At 38.7% G+C, this 23954-nt stretch overlaps 1 protein-coding gene across 2 annotated transcripts in view; it reads left to right on the top strand.

Moving 5' to 3' along the window:
• The window catches only part of cdk18 (cyclin dependent kinase 18), a 548438-nt gene that overhangs the window by 62972 nt on the left and 461512 nt on the right, over positions 1 to 23954 (top strand). For both annotated transcript variants that reach the window (XR_007429358.1, XM_022682308.2), the window contains exons 3-11: positions 6507 to 6640; positions 13070 to 13195; positions 14680 to 14736; positions 16564 to 16678; positions 19054 to 19148; positions 19323 to 19385; positions 20664 to 20787; positions 21005 to 21125; positions 23837 to 23934. Coding sequence is in view for 1 of the 2 variants with exons in the window: in XM_022682308.2 (XP_022538029.2) it covers positions 6507 to 6640; positions 13070 to 13195; positions 14680 to 14736; positions 16564 to 16678; positions 19054 to 19148; positions 19323 to 19385; positions 20664 to 20787; positions 21005 to 21125; positions 23837 to 23934 (933 nt within the window). In the remaining variant the exon portion in view is untranslated. The remainder of the gene's footprint in view (positions 1 to 6506; positions 6641 to 13069; positions 13196 to 14679; positions 14737 to 16563; positions 16679 to 19053; positions 19149 to 19322; positions 19386 to 20663; positions 20788 to 21004; positions 21126 to 23836; positions 23935 to 23954) is intronic.

Below are 23954 nucleotides of genomic sequence, written 5' to 3'. Positions count from 1 at the left end.
TATCGCTATCGCTATTGGGTTGCCAGATCCCTCTTAAAAAGTCCACGCTTAACTGTTTTTTTGCCCCGCGAGACAGGTTTAAGCCTGACGAGAAATATCGTCCGTTTTAATCTCGCGAGATCTCGTGACACCCCTAGTAACTAGCCATGTAAATTGGGGAGAAAATGGAAACCAAATTAGAAATAATAATAAAAAAATAAAAAAGACTTTTTTTAATGTCATGCTTGAATAGAAATCCTCAAGATTTAGATGTGTAATATTAAGCAGGAAATGAATAAAAATGCCGGCCTGTTAATACAGGGTTAATACACGCACAGACTCCACAGCTCCTGAGCCTGCACTCTCTACTACACCCTATTCTAGGAGCTCATATTTGCACTGAGCGCCAGAGACTACTGCTCTGTGTGACTGACTAGAGAAGCTGTGCAGTTATAATCCTATTACTCACAACCTCCAATAAAGAAAAATCACTTAAATAAAGGGAGTTTTTGGAGTATGTGGAGGCTAGGCTGAGCTTAATACCTGAACCGTCAAATATCGCTGGAGAGAATCGGTGAATCATCTGCACAAATTGGCCGCTTAATGGGGATCCTCAATATTACCAAATAAAGAGCTCTGCAGGGCCGAGTATTAGTCATATTAAGCATGGAGAGAGGGGGCGATGGAAGCCTTTTGATCACACGGCGAGGTCTCGTCATGCTTTCAAGGCTCTTGAAATAAAATAAAGAGGCATTAGTGATCCTTTGTGCTCCTCGTTTGAAAAAAATAGAAACAGTAGAAGAAACAGGAGAAGAAAGAATAGACAAACGAAAAAACAAGAAACTCCTAAAAACAAAGAAAAGCAATAAAGCCCGTTTCTCTTTCTGGTCTATTTTTTTTTTTCAATAGAGTTAAGACTTGAGTTGCACACTGGAGGCTTTATTTTCTCAGTCACGCACTGGTATCAGTGTGGTGAAGCTTATTAAGAAAGGGTTTTAAAGATTTCTCATGTCAGAATATCTCTGTGAATCAGATTTTCATCCCCACAGTGTCACACAGACTATGCGTTTGATTCAGAAACAGCCTTTGTTTCAGCTGATCAATGATTAATGTGATTTCAGTGCGCATTGTAATCACACTATTCTGCTTCTTAGGTTTTATTCTTCTAATTAAACTCATCATCAAAAAAAAATGTAGAAAGAAAAATTGTAATGTTATTTTGAAGAGCTTTAAAGGAAAAGCAGCAACTATTGTTCAGCACCTCCAGAAACTCCTTCTTTAAAGACGCTGAGACACTGAGCTAAAAATACCAAGAGTTCTGTCCTCAAAGATAAAGGTGCTACTTAGAATCTAAATTAGAATCTAAAATATAAAACATACTGTAATTTTTGGGTTAGAAGCTGCTACTTTTTCAAACACTTTGAGCGTGAACGCATATATAAACGTGCGGCTAATATATCTAATATATATCTTTTTTGGTTTACAAGCTAATAAGCTTCAAAAGTGTTTTACTCACCCAAATAAACTTTTTTTTTTTTAATAATTTTTTTTTTTTTTTTTCTATTTTCTCCCCAATTTACAAAGCCAATTCTGGACTCTACTCGTTCTGATACATCAGCTCACAGATGCCTTGTGCTGCGGGCATCACCTTAGGAGTGATGTGGGGAGAGAACGCCATGTACCCAACCAGAGGGAGCAGGGACAATTGTGCTCCCTCTGAGCGCCGTTTTTTGTAGAGTAAATGTCTGAAGCAAACTAATGTGTCCAAAACTCTCCCATAGGAAACAAGAACTTACTATATACCATAGAAATACCTTAGCAACCACTTGGCAACACTGTAATGTTAGTATTTATCTAGCTGGGAATGTTGTAATGCAAATGTGCATTATAAAGCACGTTTTCAGAATGTTTCTGGAACATTATTTCTCCAACATCAAAAGCCTAACCTTGCTGAAAACTTTTCAAAACGTTGCTAAACATTCTTAAAACATTCTCTCCTTACAGACCTTATTAAAAGTCTTGCTTTTCACATGTTTCCAGATTGTTTCACTTTGATCACTTCTTTTGGTTCTTCAGAAGATCACAGTCAGTCACGGAACCTTGCAGCCCATTTCACCCCCCATGACCTGATTGCCATTTGTCTACTGTCTCCCACTCTCTCTCTCTCTCTCTCTCTCGCTTTTACTCTCGCCCACTCATTGTCAGTAATGAACATTTTCCACCACAGTTCCAGCTTTGAAGATATCAAAGACCCATCCGATCCATCCCTCGGCTTCCTGTGCCCGGCCAGAGCAGGGTACTGCGGCCCTGGCGAGCGTGACCGTTTGAGCCCGGTGCAGGTGGTCATCGCTACCTTTCATCAGAGCTGTTAGTGCTGCAGGTAGAGCCACAGCCACAGGAGAGACACAGCGAGACTAAGAGCCTTGTTTTAGTGATCTAATAGGCGAGCCAAAAAGGGTGCATCGCACAACTGAATTTAGGGCGTGTCGTGTGTCTTTGGTATCATGAGGACGCTAAAAAAAATACATCTTGCACGGCTAAAAAACGCACAAAAGGCATGAACTAATTCATTAATCTTAATTATTATAGATGTGTTTTGGGCGTAACATGAAATAAACCAATCAGCATTTTACTTGCCATACCCATTAAGAGCCAGATGAGCTCTTACTTTGGCGCATTCGTATCTTAACAGTGCAGCGCTTTGCGCATCTCAGCAGAGGACACTAATCTGTGCGTTCTCACTGTGAAGGTGCACCAGCAGGTAATTTACAGAAACAGCAATGATATTTTATTTCGTATTCCCTAGTAAAATAAATAAGTAGATCAAAGTATACTAATCATTATTATGCTATAGTGCATAATAAAGTGTACTTGTAGCCGCATTATTAATCAGTATATTTAATTAATAGTGCTAAAATGGAACAACTTTTTTTGTACTTATTATACTATTATAATGAGTGGGTTGGGTAGTTGGCCGTGTAAATTGGGAGAAAATGGAATAAAAATTAGAAATTATATTTTAAAAAGACAGTTTATACACAGTAGCTTGAGTTAGATCTCCGGGAGTCACCATAGTGAAATGATCCAACTTCTGTGAAAATGCCTACGTTTTGTCAAGACATTTTGAGCAACATGCTTTTAAAAGCTCTCAGTGCTTCGTTTCAAATGTCAGGGACCTCAGAATTCAACCTATGAAGTATGAAGCCACTTTCAGCTTGTTAATGGTGTAAAAATAGCAAAAAATTATGACAAGAACTACTCAACTAAGTAAAGAGAAGAAATAAGTAAAGAAATTAATGTCAGTGAGTCTGAAACTTTTCAATAACTTCGAAAGCATCCTCAAGTGCAGTCACAAAGACCATCAAAAACGTTATGATGAAACTGGCTCTCATCAGGACCGCCCCAGGAAAAGAAAAACAAAAGTTACCTCTATTGCGTAGCATAAATTAATAACAGTTAGCAGCTTCTGCACCCCGGAGAAGAGCCACTATGCACACCTAAATGCTCTTATCTAAATGCTCTTATTAAAAAAAATCTATATATTGAATAAAAAAGGTGTGTCCAAGCTTTGGACTGATAATGTATGCTAAACTATGGTTTTCGAGTAATACGTTGTAGTTCCTGCTTTGATAACATAACAAGATTAAAAACATGGAATAATAAATCGTCACTGTCCAATGAGAACAAGTATCTTAATTTTAGTCGATTTTTAGTTTACTACACAATAATCCCTTACACTATGCCACAATTTCTTGATGAATGGACCAATAAAAAATCTTCAAAATGACCAGATTTTTTTTTTTTTTACATTGACTTCCATTGAAGGTTTAGAAGGTTTTATTTCTCTCCTGTAAAGTGTCTTTTTTGGAGATGCAGTACAGGCCAAAGGTTTGGACACACCTTCTCTTTTTCAATGCGTTTTCTTTATTTTTATGACTATTTACATTGTAGATTCTCACTGAAGCATCAAAACTATGAATGAACACATGTGGAGTTTTATGTACTTAACAAAAAAAGGTTACATAACTAAAAACATTTTTTTATATTCTAGTTTCCTCAAAATAGCCTCCCTTTGCTCTGATTCCTGCTTTGCACACTCTTGGCATCATTCTCTCAATGAACTTCAAGAGGTGGCCACCTGAAATGGTTTTCCAACAGTCTTGAAGGAAGGAGTTCCCAGAGGTGTTTATTAGCACTTGTTGCTCCTTTGCCTTCTCACTCTGTGCTCCAGCTCACCCCAAACCATCTGGATTGGGTTCAGGTCCGGTGACTGTGGAGGCCAGGGCATTTTTTTGTTAAGTACATAAAACTCCACATGTGTTCATTCATAGTTTTGATGCCTTCAGTGAGAATCTACAATGTAAATAGTCATAAAAAAAATAAAGAAAACGCATTGAAAAAGGAAGGTGTGTCCAAACTTTTGGCCTCTACTGTACTTCTTTTTCATTGGACAGCTTATGGTTGAAAAGGCTTGAACATTTCATCCAAATACTGTCGGCCACATTAGGTGATCTCCAGTCCATTCAGGTGGCGCCAAATAACCTGATTATAGCATCAATGACCTATTAGCATCAATGAGCTCTCTAAACAGGTGTTGTGATCATCACTCACACTCAACCAAACTCAGGGTGAAACTCCGCACTGATGACCTTCTGGAACAGCTGGGGCCCTGCGCTCCATTCCACCCCAGACAGTCCAGATAGAGATTTCTACTCTGGGGCCTGAGGAAGATGAACCCGGCAGATGAGAAAAGATGTGCTCGGTGGCCAATTCTAATTCAGCAGCCGGCCTCGCCCCGATAATGAGGTGGATCTCAATTATGCTGCTCCACTGCTGTGAAATGGACCGGGGGCTCCCGCCACGGTGCCTCTCGAGGCCCTTCAAGCCCCCTTGTCCAAATTGAACTGATGGAGCAGAAAAGCCATTTGATTTTCACTCTCACCTACCCCAAAAAAAAAAGAACGAGAGGGACCAGGCACAGGCCAGCCAGCGAGAACACCAGGCTGGCGGCTGGCGGCTGGCTGGCTGGCTTTGGCGGGCGTTCTCGCAGAGGTCGGACGCACTGTCGGTGGTACGCATCAGGTGTGGTTTATAGGGGCGTAATTAGATTTGTGCTGACAGTCTGTTGACACAGAATGTATTAATTGGGGTGCCTTGGATTGACATGTATTTAGATAGCCACATCATAAATGCGTGAAATGCGATGCAGTGAAGACTAATTGCGTTGAGTCGCGTAATTGTGGCTCGCTTGATTAATGGCGGCTCCCGGCATCAGCATATGGCAACACTGACCTCATATTTATTGAGTTAGCCGGCCAATCTGAGAGGGGTGGGGATGTCATCTGCTCATTTTGGACTGGATTAAACTGGACTGCAGTGATTTTTTATGCTATTTTTGCTTCGTGGAAATAGTACAGTAATTTGCAATAATCATCTACAGTGTGAATATGTACACATCACCAGTGAAGACATCATTAACATAGCATTTTTGATGTAAGATTTTTTTTATATTCTTTGGCATCTGGTGTCAACCAAAGGTACAGGGGTTGGACATCGAAACTAAAACACTTGTCATTTTAGTGTTGGAGGTTTCATGGCTAAATTGGAGCAGCCTGGTGGCCAATCTTCATTAATTGCACATTGCACCAGTAAGAGCAGAGTGTGAAGGTTCAATTAGCAAGATAAGAGCACAGTTCTGCGTTCAAAAGAGGACAAATTGTTGGTGCGCGTCTTGCTGGTGCACTTGTGACCAAAACAGCAAGTCTTTGTGATGTATCAAGAGCCACGGTATCCAGGGGAATGTCAGCATACCACCAAGAAGGACCAACCACATCCAACAGGATTAACTGTGGACGCTGTAAGAGGAAGCTGTCTGAAAGGGATGTTCGGGTGCTAACACGGATTGTATCCAAAAAACATAAAACCACGGCTGATCAAATCACGCAGAATTCAATGTACACCTCAACTCTCCTGTTTCCACCAGAACTGTCCATTAGGATAATACATTATTGTGGTCTAAAACCAGGTGTTTCAGTTTCATTGTCCAACCTCTGTAACTTCATTCCACTTTTGAGTTGGGTTCTTCTTAAGGTTTTTCCCTTGCACTCTTTTGTTCCAAGTTATTCCAACAGTACTGTAGCATCACCAGAAGTAGAATAACAAGGCTATACTCTTTAGTAAAATAGCAACTCATTGGTGGAGTCCTTTATTCATCCTGTAACCCAACACCAAGAGCTTAAATAACATTTTCACTTATCCAATCTAAACAAACACATTAATTCTCATAACCCCCACCCAACAGACAAATATCCACTACCACAATATCTTCAATATAGCAATACTATTTATTTAAAATGTGTACCATTGGAGAAGGAATTCTGATCCTCCAGTGCTTCAAATTGCAATAGGAAATGTGTAGCCGTGGTGGAATCTTCTGTTCGGAGATAAAAGGTGGAAAACCCCATATATAAAGGTTTCAGCCAACTCAAATAAAAGCTTTTATGTTTTTTTGTTTTTTATTTCTACAGATATGGTACCAAACAGCCTGGGCTTGCACACCTTACACCCGGAGGCCAGTCCAGTGGGCTCAGACCCTCAGGCCCCATCTCCTACTCAGCTGCACTACCGCAACAAAGTTCAGCACCGTCGATTCTCCATGGAGGTCAGTAGCACTGTATCTCAACAATAATGCTGTCTGTATGTGTGTCCATGTATAGCTACAGTATATGGGTGTCAGTAAAAGCACTGATGGGTAATGCATTGGTCTTAATGGAAGAAAGTCTGTGGTACAATAGATGCCTATACTCATAATGTGGGCGAACTGACCTGGGTCGCATAAAACAGCCTAAACTTAAAATTTACTGTCTAAATCCCAAATACTTAGAAGCTGTAAGGTTATTCCAAAGTTGTTGGGCTTTATAAGAAAGTGCTCTTCCCCCTGCTGAAGTCCTCAGACTTCTGGAAACTGATAGGAAACCAGCAGTCTGTGATCTAAATAATAATATAGGAGATAAAGTCTTGCAAATTATGAGAAGCCAGCCCAGAAGCAAGGGTTTTAAACATTACTAAAGTACGAACAAGCCCAACACACAACCATGACTTGGAATTTGTAGGGTTGTTCATTACAGACGTAAAATAAGAAAGATAGCCTAAGAGTTGTGTCGTAAATTCCAGCCCCCTTCTAAAGGTAGCAGCACCAGAGATGGAATAACAAGACTAGACCAAAGTATTTTTGAGAAAACGACTTTATTTAATAAAGGAAAAAAGGTGCAAATGATTACCTACAAGAGTCCCAATATTTAGAACATGGAATGTAATTCCAAAGTTGGGGGGCTTTATAAGAAAATGCTATTCCCCCTGGTAAAGTTCCCATTCTGGAATCTATTAGGAAGCCAGCAGATCTAAGTAATCATGAAGGTTTATAATAGAAAATGAAATCTCGCAAAATAATCAAAAGCTAGTCCAGAAACAAGAGCTTTAAACATTATGATTTAACCTCCTAAGACCTGGCGTCCACATTTGTGGACATCATATTTTGGGTTGTCTAGACCACAACACTACATTTTGCTCCCCTAGTCACCTAGTGGTGGCAGAAGAGTTTAAAATGTTACATTTAAACAGTAAATACAGTAAATGTGTTTTTTTACTTTTTTTATTGTTATGTCTTTGTGTTGAAGCAGCACTTCAAATGAGCCATATTGCTCAAAGGGGCACTATTGTTTTGCACAAATCCGGTGCCAATTAGCCCAAATAGCAAAGACCAAAAAAAAGGCATGCCATGCAAGTGTTTGGGTTCTAGGGAGTTAAAAAAGGCCAAAACACAACCATGACTTGGGACAGTAGGGTTGTTCATCACAGATGTGAAATGAGAAAGATAGCTCAAGAGTTGCGTCGTAAATGTGACCCACTAATAGGAAAGAGCCAGAAGGTAACATAGACACGAGGACACCCAGAGACAATAACATCTACCCATTCAATCGTGTGCAGAGGGGGATGACAGCAACAGCATCTCAATTTACCACAATTCCTGTGAACTTTTGAATGTGCAGCCTTTACCAAAAGCTGTATTAAACAAGTAAGTTTTAGTCTAAACTTAAATATTGAGACTTAAAGGTTAGTAGCATGCAAACATGGTCAAAACGCAACCATGACTTGGGACTATGAAATAAGAAAGATAGCCCACGAGTTGTGTCGTAAATGCCAGCCCCCTTCTGTAGGTGATCTATTTAATAGGAAAGTGCCAGAAGGTAACATAGACATGAGGACTCCCAGAGACAATAACATCAACCCATTCAATCGTGTGCAGTGGGAGATGACAGCACCAGCATCTCAAATTACCACAATTCCTGTGAACTTTTGAATGTGCAGCCTTTACCAAAAGCTGTGTTAAACAAGTAAGCTTTAGTCTAGACTTAAAGATTGAGACTTAAAGGTTAGTAACATTCAAACACGGCCAAAACACAACCATGACTTGGGACTGTAGGGTTGTTCATTACAGACGTGAAATAAGAAAGATAGCCCACGAGTTGTGTTGTAAATGCCAGCCCCCTTCTGTAGGTGACCTATCTAATATGAAAGTGCCAGGAAGTAACATAGACACAATGGCACCCAGAGACAATAACATCTACCCATTCAGTCGTGTGCAGAGGGGGATGACAGCACCAGCATCTCAATTTACAACAATTCCTGTGAACTTTTGAATGTGCAGCTCTTACCAAAAGCTGTATTAAACAAGTAAGCTTTAGTCTAAACTTAAATATTGAGACTTAAAGGTTAGTAACATGCAAATATGGCCAAAATGCAACCATGACTTGGGACTGTGAAATAAGAAAGATAGCCCACGAGTTGCGTCGTAAATGCCAGCCCCCTTCTGGAGGTGACTTTCATCTTGCTGAAAACAAGCAAACCCAAACAAACCTCCCACAAAATAGACCCCTGAAGGGGAATAACAGATTAATCAAAGGCACCCTCAGCAGCAGTAGCCGCCACCGCCGCCTCCATCATCATCATCATCGGCGTCTTCCTCCACCCCGTCTTCCCCTCGCTCACAACCCATCATTACTCGCCTGTCCCCTAAGCCCTGATTGTGTGTGAAGGACAAATACCGGCTTCGCATTACGGCCCTCTCCGCCGTGTCACTTCTGCCGGGGACCTGGCGAAAAAGATGGAGTCTTCGGGTAAATGCAGCCGACGGGTTATTTTTAAGTCGGGCCCCGTATCGCAGGAGAGCCTTCATGTTCAAAGTCCTCCCAAGCCCCGCTGTCAGCCCTTGTGTTTGGCAGTCAAGTGTCTCAAGGAGGGAAATTGGAGTGAATGCCCCCCCCTTTTTTAAATCCATTGGTTTCCTTTCTGCTCTTTCCAACCTTTTATCTGCACTCTGCACCCTTATTTCAGTCACAGTGGCTGGACTGAAAAGGGCTGGGTGGGGGAAGAGTGAGTGGAAGGAATGAGTGGAAGATGCCTTGCTTTCCGTCAAATTGCTAGATAGTTTTATTGTGGCACCATGTAAACCTCCTTAAGAGGCAGAAGACGGGCAGAAATCATTGGAATATACAGTAGTTCCTTACACGGTACGAATCAAATGGTTGGTTTAACTTCTACATAAGCTTGTAAGTGGCCTAAATTGGCAGAGTATTGTCAGTATTTTAAGATAGTATCTTTTAAAAGATTTAATTCAAGCAAATTTCCCACACTTCAGCTATGTTCACACGGCAAGTTAAGTGGCCAAAGTCTTATTTTCTTACTGAATTTGAAGCCTATTTTAGAAAATGGGTAACACTTTACATTAAAGCAGCACTAGGTAGGATTTCCTTGATTTTTTTATCTTTTTAAAGAAGTAAAGTTACAGCTTGAAACTCACTGCAGCGCTGCATTGAGGTGTAATAGGAGGAATAGCGGTGCTCTCGTGTCTGTGCCGGAGCTTCTCTGAGCTCAAACCAGACTCTTAGTTTTCCGAGGCGGCTGTGACCAACGCTCGCGAGAACTGCGACCTGCTTTCCGACCTTTAGTTCTATCAGTTCTACAAGGACTACTGGTTCACTCTTTACAAACTAACATACAGACACTCCGGCAGAAGCTGGAAAGAGACCAAATATTTACTTGCCACTTTTACTTGCTGAATGTGTGAACATAGCCTTAAGGCCTCTGCGTAGTTCTCTATGATACCTTACAGCTAAGTGAGCAACATAACCTTACAGAAAAAATAAACAAAAACCATAAGATATATCACCGTATCATCACACATATCTCCACAGATATGATCAGTGATGGGAGTAACAGCGTTGAAATAAATGTTGTTATTTACGGCGTTACTTTTTTTAGTAAGGAGTAATCTAACTAATTACTCTGACTGTAACTATAACACCATTACCATTTCCAACACCCCGTTACTGCTCATTACTTTAGCCACTGAATGAACTTTTTTTTTTTACTTCGCGCATACAGACAAAGGTGCACGTGTGTGTGTGTGTGTGTGTGTGTGTGTGTGAGTCACAAGGGACATGTTCTAATCAGTTCAGTGATTGCTGTGGTAGTATTGTGCCGGGGTCTGAGGCCTTCACTTCGGTTTCTGCTGCACATCTCTGTTGCTTTATCTCTTCCCATCATCGCCATTTCACTGTTCCACAGCTTTACTACAGGTAGGAATATTATGGGATATAGGAATATAGGAATATAGGAATGCCCGTTACATGTTTTTTTATATATTAGATATCTGTAGAATTTGTAGAGGTTAATGAGAGAATTGTTGTTTTGTTTTCAGACGTGGACAGGCCAAGTTCTGTTTTAGGGACTTTAAGCTTTCTCTCTTTAGCTGCTCCGGTTCCTTTGGTGCTGTTTTCTCTTTTTCTCATTGGTGAAGCTGTTTGATTCAGCTGTTGAACTGTTATAATAATACCATTTTAACGGTGATTAGATTGTTGTTTTTGTCCATTCTTTTGTTTTGTTTATAAATACATTTTTCCTTTGAGTGTGGTTTGGTTTGTTTAATTTAATCCCCAGATGCTTATTTGGTTTTTCCGTTTTTTTTTTTTTTGTTCAGTATTACAAGTCTTAATAATTTTCTTTGGTTGTGTGGAGTTTTTCGTTTCTATTTCTTGAAATTCGTTAAATTATATTATTTTGTCAACATTTTGGGTTTATTTTCGTTTTTTATTTTTCTAATAATAATAGTAATTACATAATTTATTTTCTTTTGTTCATTTTTTTTTTTACCAGGTGAACATCAAAAGTAACGCAATAGTTACTTTTACTAGTAACTAGTTACTTTTATAGTCGAGTAACTCTGTTAGTAGCTCAAATATTAGTTACTTTTTTGGAGAAGTAAGTAGTAGGGACATTCCAGGATTTTGGTACATTTTAGGGGTGGTCATTTCTGAAAATTTGATCTTCAATTTGATCATTTTTAGTCATATATTTATTAAAAACAGGTAATAGACTCTCAAAAAGTTGGATTCGTCAAGCTCAGGAATCAAAGCAGTTTTTTTTATTAGATTATGCAATATATTTGGTAACTTACAGTAACAGGGTTGCGAGTAACGGGGTTGTAAATCTAGGCTAAGTTGTGGTTTACCCCAGGAACAGATGCTAACTTTAGCTATGTATACAAGATCAAGGACAAACATGGTTATATAAGTATATAAAGTAAAATTTGACTCTACTCATTATTAGTATTACAATATGAGTAACAGGGTTGCGTTCACTGAGTAACACACACAACTTGGACAAACATATTTGGAAAAAAAACTTGTAAAATAATTGTTAGAGCACTTACTCCTGGTCTTGTGGGCAGAAAATGCCCTTGTGATGTCACTTCCTTTGTTCCAGTAGACAAATATTTTTAACTCTTTCTCTGCCAGGTAAAATTCCTTATGGTAACAGGGTTGAGCGCATGTTGTGGGACACAACTTAAAAATAGCATAAAAACTGTAACATGCAAAACAATGTAGACCAAAGAAGTTGCTTTCATAAGTAAAGGAGATGCATATCAACAACATACAAGAGGAAGTCATTTATTTAGAGCTTATTTTAATTGTTAAATTTGCCAAAGGAGTTGGTCACCCAATGTGTGGGACAAGAGAAAACAGCAATTTTTTGAGGTGGTCCAAAGGTATTCGGTCTTTTGAATAATATCTAAGGAGCTTATTTTTCCACCATATTTTACAGTTTGTCTTATAACAAGTACATTGTTCACATTTTTTGGATATGTACATTTGAAATTTAAGTGGTGGGACAGGAAATGTACCAAAATCCTGGAATGTCCCAGTAACTACAACTAATTATTTTTTCAAAGAAACATGCCCAACACTGGATATGATACAGTATAGCGAGGCCATGGGACACGGGAAATGGGACACGTTCTTCTTTGAGTTCTTCTTCAAGTTCACTGTAAAATAAAAAGCAAGGGCAATTTACCATAAAACACAACACAGTACACTCTAAAAAACAGAGGTACGATATGAGTACTTTTTTGTACTCAAAGGTACACTCTTCATAATTGTACCCTCAAAGGTACAATATTGGTCTTTACAGGGTCAGATTTGTTCTCTCTGAAGTACAAAGTCATTTCTAACAGCAATAAGCACAGATTTGTACCAGTTAACCAGCAGCCAAAAGGTACATTCAGTATTCTGTATCACTGTACTAATAAACAATATATATTTTAATCGTACATTTTTTATTTGAAAGCCAGACAATTTTGGATCATCAAGTTTTTGAGCCATATTCAGTTGATGATAATGTTTATAATGTTTATAATCTTTACTGGCACAAAAACCATGGGTACAAAAAAGGACTTTTACTGAAAGGTACTTTTTTGTACCTCAATATAAGGTACAGCCCCAGCCACAAGCTTTGTACCCTCTGTACTTACTTTTCTTAGTGTGTAGGCAGGAGACTGTAGTGATTCTTTATACTGTACTCCACAGCTCTGTTAAAAGCTGTCAAACTGACCTTGATACACTGTACTGAATGTCTGATGCCTCTGTGGCTTGTGTAGCTGTCTACATGTGTATAGCCTACTCAGTGTGTGTGTGTGTGTGTGTTTCTGTGTGTGTGTGTGTGTGTGTGTTTATGTGTTGGTTTCCATATGTAGGATGTCAGCAAGCGGATGTCTTTGCCTATGGACATTCGCCTGCCACCCGAGTTCCTGAAGAAGCTGCAGATGGAGAGCCCGGAGCCCTGCAAGCCACTTAGCCGCATGTCTAGACGAGCCTCGCTGGTCAGTCACTCGCTCGCTCGTCACACTCATATAAACATGCTGACACACTCTCACACACTCTCACACACTCTCACACCAGCAGAGTTCCCCCAGCAGTTACCCTCTACAGCCTGATCCAAATAGAACTTCTTACATGAATGCACATATACAGTTTTCTTCTGTTTTGCAATTTTCTCATATACTGTAAAACCCAATAAGTTGACTAAACTCAAAACTTTAGTTGTAACCGATTACCTAATACATTATAAGTTCATGTAATATAATTTTTAAGTACAGTGAACTTAACAAATACATATACATATAGATTTTAAATTAAGATTTTCCTGAACTGCCTATTGTGTTTATTTGAATGTTTTTTTTCACATACAGGGGTTGGACAATGAAACTGGACAAACTGGACAATGAAATCATTTTAGTGTGGGAGGTTTCATGGCTAAATTGGAGCAGCCTGGTGGCCAATCTTCATTAATTGCACATTATTGCACCAGTAAGAGCAGAGTGTGCAGGTTCAATCAGCAGGGTAAGAGCACAGTTCTGCTCAAAATATTGCAATGCACACAACATTGTGGGGGACATTCCAGAGTTCAAAAGAGGACAAATTGTTGTGCACGTGCACGGCTTGCTGAAGCATCTGTGACCAAGACAGCAAGTCTTTGTGTTGTATCAAGAGCCACAGTATCCAGGGTAATGTCAGCATACCACCAAGAAGGACCAACCACATCCAACAGGATTAACTGTGGACGCTGTAAGAGGAAGCTGTCTGAAAGGGATGTTTGGGTGCTAACCCGGATTGTATCCAAAAAACATAAAACCATGGCTGATCAAATCACGGCAGAATTCAGTTTGCACCTCAACTCTCCTGTTTCCACCAGAACTGTCCGTCACCACAATCAATTATTGTGGTCTAAAACCAGGTGTTTCAGTTTCATTGTTCAACCCCTGTATATAACAGAGAACAGTATTTTAGTCAGTCATGCTGTGAAAAAGTATTAAATAACTGCAACTCCATACACACAGTGTGGACTGCAGTAGGTAAAGAAAAGAGTATACCTTTCCCGAATTATGATTATTTAAAACGGTATAAGTGCTTTGTATAAATGTCAGTGACATTTAGATGGTCTTAAAATTACAATAATTAACTCATCATTTATCGCAATCATTTTTGAGATGATATATCGTCCACAAAAAAATGCCATGGTGACAGGCCTACTCGTAACACCTCGAACAAACTCCTAACCACTTCTAAACTCATTTCATTCTTCTTTTCCTTGCCTCACCCGTTGGCCTCCTCTAGACCCTAACTAAAATGTTTTTTTTTATTTGTTTTTTCAACTTGAACTTCTATTACTCTATGTACATTTATATTGTAAGTCGCTTTGGACTAAAGCATCTGCCAAATGTAATGTAATATAATGTAAAATATTAGCACAAAAATTAAACATAGAGATATATTTATGAACCATTATGTATTTTTTCCTTTTCAGTCTGATATCGGGTTCGGGAAACTGGAGACCTACGTGAAACTAGGCAAACTGGGAGAGGTGAGTGCTCACACAATGCTAAGCTACGCAGCGCTAAATCTTTCCTCTCTTCTTTTCTGTCTTTTTCCATATAAAGCATAACATCACGTTTATTTATTCACACAGTATCACAGAAAGCTGAAGCGTAAATCCACGCAGACTCGATAACAGTAAATAGCCGCACTGATACTGTTACGGTGTAGCCGGGATTCAGGCCTGATTTAATACGAGCCACTTCAATACCAGGAAAGCTCATCAATCTCTGATATTCTCTGAGCTGCGCTACAACGAATCTGTCAATTTTCCATTAGCGTTGAGAAAACATACACACTATGAAGCATGAAAAATAATGTCCTGCACGCTGCCTGCAGGAATACCCTCGTTCATGGTTGCTTTACTAAAAAAAAAAAGGATTGTCTGGAAAATCAGACACGGGCAGCCTCACACAGCTGATAACAAGCCGAAGCGTACCAAAGTGAATAGCAAATCTAAGCGAGGGCTTTAATGTATTATACGTTTATTTTTTAATGAAACCTTGCGTGCTTTCGCTTTTGGCAGAGCGTCACGCGCTCGCTGTGAAAGCCCAAACGACTAGAATTAATGAGAATTAATCTGCCTTTTTTTCTTCGGACTACCTCATCCTTCTCCCATTCTCGCTTTCTCGCTATCTTTTCTTTTTTAGTACATGTGAAGACATAGAGTCATATGAAAAGAAAATTCATTTCTAGGCAACTATGAAAATCTTTGCTTTTTACTATGTGTATATAACATATTTAAACATACACACTGTTTGATTTTCAGGTCTCACTTTATAATAAGTGTCTATAATATAATAAGTACTATGTAGTTACATGGTAACAATCATGTAACTACAGTGTAACTACTGATGAAGTACACATTGTTACACATTAACTACAGAGGTACAGGTTATGTACTTACACATCTGTATTACAGTTAATTTTGACTTGTGTAAGTACACATGTGTACCAGATGGAGTGTACTTACACATGTAATAGAGCAAGTGTACTTACACATGTGCAACAATGTGTGTGTACTTACACATGTGTAATAGTGTATGTGATAAGTTGAGTACAAATTTATCCAATAGCTATTGTCTAGTATGTCATTAGGGCTGATTGAGTTCACACACATTGTTACACTGTAACAGACTGAATGATCTACTTTTTGTTTTTGCTGAACTCTGTGGTCCTCCAGTAATTTTACTTCTGTCCAAACTCATATCTCTGAGTTTCATTAACTCAATAGCTATTTGTCCACTGCCATGCACTGTAATTACACTTTGTGCATACGTTTCCATGGAGATCCACGTGTAAACACAACAACAAGCGAGTGGAAATGGAGGAGCTACTGAATGCGATATCATGTGACTAAGAATGCCAAAAAACGCACTGATCCTCCTGTTTTTTTTTTATTTTTTTTTTTTTTATTGCAGTCTGGATGCAAGAGTTTTATCACTAGTAGAGTAGAAGTGTGAAATATTTTTCACTGTCGTCCCCCTGAGAAACGAATCCCATCCAGATTCCAGGCTTTGTTTTCCGGATAGGGGTTCTTAAAACTCACACAGCTGAAACTCTGTACAGCTGTAGTGGACCATGCACCGTGACGATGACCGAAATCATTCCAGTAAATGCAGGAAATAATGGTTTAAAATAAAGAAATGCAGATTTTTTTTTAAAGGTCTGCTCTCTAATGTTGCACCTGTGAATGTGTTGTATGTGATTTTTTTTTTATTTTGTGCAAATATAGATTTTGAAGTATACTAGTAATCTGGTATATATTCTTCCTGAAGCTACATATGACTATATATTCTCTTTATTGCTATAACAGGGCACTTATGCCACGGTATTCAAGGGGCGCAGCAAGCTGACAGAAAATCTGGTGGCCCTGAAAGAGATCCGTCTGGAGCATGAAGAAGGAGCCCCGTGTACGGCCATCAGGGAAGGTAGTGTCCTTCTCCGAGACGCTTCTCCACCCCGGAATAACTGCCGATTTTTTAAGCTCCTCGGTTGTTAAAACTTCAGATTGTAGCCAGAAGTACAAATCCTAGACTAGCGAGCTGCAGGCTTCCTCTCCCCCGGGCCTGAATCTCTCCCGCTAAATGAGAGACTGTGGACGTGAGAGGAATCGCTGAGGAGGGAGCTCAGTGTGAAACAAGGCTGCCACCCAGTGGGCATGTCGTGAACTGGGACTGAACTGCGTGCCACTGGGATGAAGGGGTCTTGAGCTGTTTTGCGCCGCAGAGATATAGAGCAATGTAGCTGAAACACTGGGATGACGTATTGTAATGCAGAGTGGAGTACGAGTGGAATGCAAGGGTGTAGGAAAGCAAAAGAGAGAGAGAAATAAAGATATTTTGAGGTGAATAAATGAACTATAACGGAGAACAGACACATTATAAAAGAAGAAACGATTCAGTGAATGAAATATAAATGGGAGTCTGTATTCTGTTATACAGAATGTCCTGTGCCTCTATGAAAAGAGCTAATCGTAGCTGCTGGTGCTACACGTTAAGCAACAAACATGTTCCAAGCCAGTAACACTGAAAGTAACTGAATAAAGAGCCTTATTTTCAGTTAACTCATCTCAGTTTCATCCAAAGTAACTGACTACAAAGCTTAATTATGAGTTATAAATTATGACTCTTCTCAGTTTAGTCAAAATAACTGACTACAGAGACTTATTTTGAGTTAACTGGATTCAGTTCAGCAAACATACCTGACTACAGAGCCTAATTCTGAGTGAATTAATCACAATTTACTCAAAAGTAACTGACTACAAATCATTATTCTGAAATAACTCATCTCAGTTTAGTCAAACGTTACTGACTACAGAGCATTATTTTGAGTTAACTCACCTTAGTTAAGTCAAAAGTAACTAAATACAGAGCCTGATTTTGAGTTAACTTGTCTCAGTTTAGTCAAAATAACTTACTACAGAGACTTTTTTTGAATTAACTCAACTCAGTTTAATCTACAGAATCTGACTGCAGAGCCCTTTTCTGAGTAACCTCAAATCATCCCACATATTCTTATTTTGAGTTATCTCAATTCAATTTAGTTTTAAGTTACTGACTACAGAGCCTTATTATGAATTAACTTAACTCATTTAAATCAAAAGTAACTGACTACATTATTATTATTTTGAGTTAACTCGTCGAACTTTAGTAAAAAATAAACTGACTACAGAGCCTTATTTTGAGTTAACTCGTCTCAAGATATTTAATAAAAATAACTGACTACAGAGCCTTATTTTGAGTTAACTCGTCTCAGTTTATTTAATAAAAATAACTGACTACAGAGCCTTATTTTGAGTTAACTCGTCTCAGTTTATTTAATAAAAATAACTGACTACAGAGTCTTATTTTGAGTTAACTCGTCTCAGTTTATTTAATAAAAATAACTGACTACAGAGTCTTATTTTGAGTTAACTCGTCTCAGTTTATTTAATAAAAATAACTGACTACAGAGCCTTATTTTGAGTTAACTCGTCTCAGTTTATTTAATAAAAATAACTGACTACAGAGTCTTATTTTGAGTTAACTTGTCTCAGTTTAGTAAAAAAGTAACTGACTACAAAGCCTAATTTTGAGTTAAGTCTCCTTAAACACATTGGTAAATGAGCTGCAGCTGAAGTTACATATATATATATATATATATATATATATATATATATATATATATATATATATATATATATATATATATATATATTTAGTAAGATGTTTGTTTGGCTCTGTACCCCTCCCCTATATTTGTTTACTGCAGGTTAGAACTCACACTATCATGTGGGAAAGCCATCTTTTTCTTAGAAGCTACGGACATTTCTGTGTTTAGGAAAAGACAGAAAGATACATTTAAGATACATTTACTCGTAAGTTGCTGTGTTTTAATTGTAGTGTAATTGGATAGCTCTAGGGTGGCCCTACAGTCTAACTGCTCCAGTCTAACTGTCTTATATATCATTTGTGGGGATTTATAGGCTCAAATCCCAGCAAATTCAGTGTTTCCATTGACTCCAAGTCTGTTGTAAGCTTATGAACCAGTATTAAGCCACACTCACTTAAGATAGCACCTCACAACTTACACAGATCTCTGCATTCTTCAGCACTTCTCTAATGATAACACTTTAGGATCAGTTTGCATACTGCTAATTCACGCTATCCTTTTTATATCAGTGTAATCTGCAACATGTTATAGAAATACATATATTTTTATAAACTAGCTGTTGGTGTTTTTACAGAATATTGAGTAAGCTGAGTCCTCCTGTCCTCCCTGGATCCCACGCAAATTCACACTGGTGTCTTTGTTGTTGTTGTAGTGTCGCTGCTGAAGAACCTGAAGCATGCCAACATCGTTACTCTGCATGACATCATTCACACTGACCGCTGCCTCACACTGGTCTTTGAATATTTGGTAAGACTCGCTTTCATCTCCTGCACTGGCAGTTGTTTTTCACAGCATGCAAATTACATTTTTTTTTTTCCAAAAGCCAAGGAGTCATGCTAAATAAATCAGGGCGTACAGTACCAGCGGCATAAGGAAGATGGGCATTGTTTTCTGAATGTATTCTTCTTTTTTCCCCTCCAGGACAGTGACTTGAAGCAGTACCTAGACAACTGTGGAAACCTCATGAGCATACACAATGTGAAGGTACCTCATAGACCTTCATCTAATTACTTTATATATATGTTTATATATATAATATACTTGATTAAATATGTAATCAAACTATTTCATTACTATGTACATCCTTCCTCTTATTATTTGATCTTTCATTATTCTTAATTTGTATTTATTGTATTACTATTATTATTATTAGTAGTAGTAGTAGTAGTTGTAGTAGTAGTAGTAGTAGTAATAGTATTATTATTATTAATATCTTAGTTAATTTTTTTCATTTCTTATCATTCTTATCATTTTATTTTATTATTTACTTTTACTATTATTTTTTATTTATTTTATATTTTATAAATTCTTCTTTTTTTTATTGGTTATTTTATTTCTTTAGATTTTCATATATATATTTTCATATATGAAAATCCAAATAAAATAACCATTAAAAAATAACAAGAATTTATAAATAATAGTAAAAAAAAAATATATATATATATATATGAACATGGTTGAACATGGTTGTTTTATTCTATAAACTACAGACAACATTTCTCCCAAATTCCAAATAAAAATATTGTTATTAAGAGCATTTATTTGCAACAAAAAAAAAAAAACAAGAAATAGCTGAGTTTTCAGACCTCAAATAATGCAAATAAACAAGTTCATATTCATAATTCGGAAATCAATATTTGGTGGAATAACCCTGGTTTCTGGCGACTGGTTTCATGTAGATGGCTGTAAATTTGCATGCAGGTAGTTAAAGTAGTACTAATGAATATGAGTTGGTTAGTTGGTCGGTATGTTTAGAATATTTGACGCTTTTAAGCGTTCTAATTTACATAGTCAGAACGGGCCCGCCGGCGGGCCCGCTAGAGGGCGCTTCTGCAGTAAGAGGTTAATCACAGTTTTCATCTTGGCATCATGTTCTCCTCCACCAGTCTTACACACTGCTTTTGGATAACATTATGCCTTTACTCCTGGTGCAAAAATGCAAGCAGTTCAGTTTGGTTTGATGGCTTGCGATCATCCATCTTCCTCTTGACTGTATTGTACTGACTACACACTATATTAAACTTAACTATTATAAGGTGATTCAACATAATAATCCAATTTAAATGAATGAACTGACTCCAGATGTGCTGCTATAAGCAGTACATATGACAGATTTAATTTATTTGAGTTTAATCAATTTGTGGGTTTAGAGTGCAGTATAGATCTCCCTTCACTAATCCCTTTATATGGCTAAAACAAAAGAATTTCCGCATGAATATACTTTCTTTCTCTCCCTCTCTCTTTCTCTCTCGTTCTCCCCAGATATTTATGTTCCAGCTTCTCCGTGGTTTATCCTACTGCCATAAGAGGAAGATTCTACACAGGGACCTCAAGCCACAGAACCTGCTCATCAATGAAAAGGGAGAGCTGAAGCTGGCCGACTTTGGTGAGACCTCTTTCAGCAGATTACGCCAGCGCGGCTTTGCTGCGGCTGGTTTCACACGGAATAGCAGTGATCCTTAATCTATTCCCCTCAGCAACAGCGTGCTTTAGAAGTTTCATACTACATAAATCTCCAGATGACACTGGGCCAATTACTGGGTTACCAAGCAACATTTGTTTCTGGACTGAAGAATGTTTCATATCCCTCTCTGGCTCGTTAGGCCTGGCAAGAGCCAAATCCGTCCCGACGAAAACCTACTCCAACGAGGTGGTGACCCTGTGGTACCGGCCCCCCGACGTTCTGCTGGGTTCGACGGAGTACTCCACACCTATAGACATGTGGTGAGATCCTGCTCATCCTTTAAAATACAGCTTCTGACATAGACTATACTTTTAATAATTAATATTTACTTGGACACAGAAAGAAAATTATATTTTTTCTTATTTATTACACAGTAAAATATGTTAACATTTAAGATTCTTTAAAGTAGCACCTCTTGCTTAGATAACACCTGTGTGCAGTCAGCTTTATGAGGTAGAGTCACCTGGAATTGCTCTCAGTTAACAGCTGTGCTGAACTCGTTACTTGAATTCCTGGTCTCTTAATGTGTTTGAGAGCATCAGTTGTAAAGTGTTGTTAAGAGGTAGAGCTGCAGGTATACAGTGAATATCTCTATTTGAATAATGTTCTAATGCATATTACACCAAGAACTACTCAACTAAGTAAAGACAAAAAATGCTTTAAGAAATGAAGGTCAGTCAATCTGAAAAATGGCAGCCGCAAAGCCTATCAAAACTGTTGTGATGAAACTGGCACTCATCAGGACCGCCCTAGCACAGGAAGAGCAAGAGTTACCTCTGTTGCACGTGTTAAGTTTATTAGCCTCAGAAACCACTAACCAGTTAACAGCACTACTACTAATTGTACTAATTTACAATGTAGGAAAACATGGCAACACCCCTGTTCCTTACTAGTGTTGCATAATGCGCGTTATAATCCAGAGTGCAGTATGTATGAAAATAAACCAGAAAATAGATGTTCGTTGATAGTATGCCTTATAATCCGCTGTGCCTTATAATGAGAAAATATGGTAGTTCCTGCTCAGTTACCTTACATTAACTATGGAAGAGGTGTGTTAATTAACAGAGGATATGTGAGGTAGCCATCATGCATAACGGCAAGTATTTCCCAAAGGCTTACATTAGGACACATTGTGAAACACTGCAACTGCACTGAGCATAATGTCCAATGAAAAAAACATTTCTCCATTTTTGTCGATTTTAAAGGTCACCTTCTGTCGTTTTTTCTTTCATTTTAAAATGTCTAGTTGTGGTCTCTAGTATGAATGAATGACATGTGAGCCGTTTTTGTAAAAAAAAAACTGCTCAGGTGTCTCTGTATAGCTCTTTTTTAATGGACTGTTTTAGGGGTGTGTCCAAAATGACCGGATTCCAGCTTTGCTCATGAATATTCATACATGCAAACAGAATGCAAATATCTCTCCTCTGATTGGCTAGGAGCACTGCGACGCCCCTCCACCGCTCTGCCGCTCACTGCCTCCCACCTCCTAACTGATGAGCGGTGATGTTGCGTCGCTTCAGCTCCGCCTCTGGGAGTTTCTCGAGCCAAGGTGGGCTGGTCTGTGAGTTTCTGCCTACGTAGGCAGAAAGATAATTCAAAATTCACCCGTTTTTCGGAGGGGGGGGAGGGGGGATTTCTTTGCTTAGCTCCTGCAGACAATGGGGGCTGCAAAATAGTTTAATGTGCAGGTGTACACATTCAACTCGGAGAGACCTACTGTATTCCACAAAAAACAAGAAAAATCGGATTTTCGCGGAAGGTGACCTTTAAAGCTCCACTAGGTAGGATTGAGATTTTGTGCTCGTGGGCTCCCCCTACAGTTGTAGAGTGTAATAAATATTTCAGCCGGATTAGTTTCTCTTTCTCGTTTTCTTGCTTTCACAGACATATTCGGTCTCTTTTCAGCTTCTGCCGGAGTGTCTGTATGTTAGTTTGTAAAGAATGAACCAGTAGTCCTTGTAGAACTGTTAGAACTAAAGGTCGGAAAGCAGGTCGCAGTTCTCGCGAGCGTTGGTCGCGGCCGCCTTTGAAAACTTACAGAGTCTGGTTTGAGCTCAGAGGAGCTCCGGCACAGACACGAGAGCACCGCTATTCCTCCTATTACACCTCAATGCAGCGCTGCAGAGAGTTTCAAGCTGTAATTTTACTACTAAAAAGATCAAAAATCAAGGGAATACTATATAGTGCTGCTTTAAGTTTACTACATAATTTGAATTTACACTGTGCCAAAATTTCTTAATGAACGGACCAATAGAAACTCTTCAAAATGACCTGAAATAAACTCTTTTTACGTTGACTTCCATTGAAAGTTTACAAGTTTTTTTTTCTCTCTTCTGTAAAATTGCTGTTTTGGAGATAAGTGTTTTTTTTTTTTATTGGACAGCAACGATAACCTTTATTCAGTTTGTATGAACACAGTAAAAGTGTGTGTCTTATATTCACTAGTTCTGATGCCTTTTAATGACTTTCTCAACCAACCAAATGAAAGAATGGATTGTGTTGGGTTTCTTTTTTCAGCTACATTTATTCTTTCTCAGGTCACTTGGCTTGTTGACTCGGTAACATCAATGTTTTTTTTTTGTTAAACTCAGACTCCAATGTTCAAAAAAGGCCTGTGTGTTTCAGTAATCTCGAGGATTAACCCAGTAGCCTAATCAATCCATGTGTGACGGCAGCCGCATGTCTCTTCCCGATATCTACAGCTCGCAGACTTCCCGTGGCGGCCTTCCAAATGACTAGAAATCACAGCGTGGTGCAGAAACCAGCCTTGAATTCATCTTAACCAAAGCCAGAAAATCTATTCCAATCCAGTCTTTCGCGCAAATTATCCCTACTGAGTGCAAATGTCAAGATTTATTAGTTTATTTCGGAATGAATGCATCTTTTTTCCTGGTGCATAATAGAATTAGGTGGAGCGTGGCCTTGTGCTTCATAGTGATGCTTCCTTGTCTCCTTGGTTCCTTGGGTTCAGGGGCGTGGGATGCATTCTCTACGAGATGGCGACGGGGCGGCCCATGTTTCCTGGCTCGACTGTAAAGGAGGAGCTGCACCTGGTCTTTCGCCTCATGGGTACGGTTAACCTTTGCCAA

This window comes from Astyanax mexicanus, chromosome 24 (assembly GCF_023375975.1).
Source record: "Astyanax mexicanus isolate ESR-SI-001 chromosome 24, AstMex3_surface, whole genome shotgun sequence".
Taxonomy (NCBI): Eukaryota; Metazoa; Chordata; class Actinopteri; order Characiformes; family Acestrorhamphidae; genus Astyanax; species Astyanax mexicanus.
This window is presented reverse-complemented; position numbering and strand designations above follow the sequence as displayed.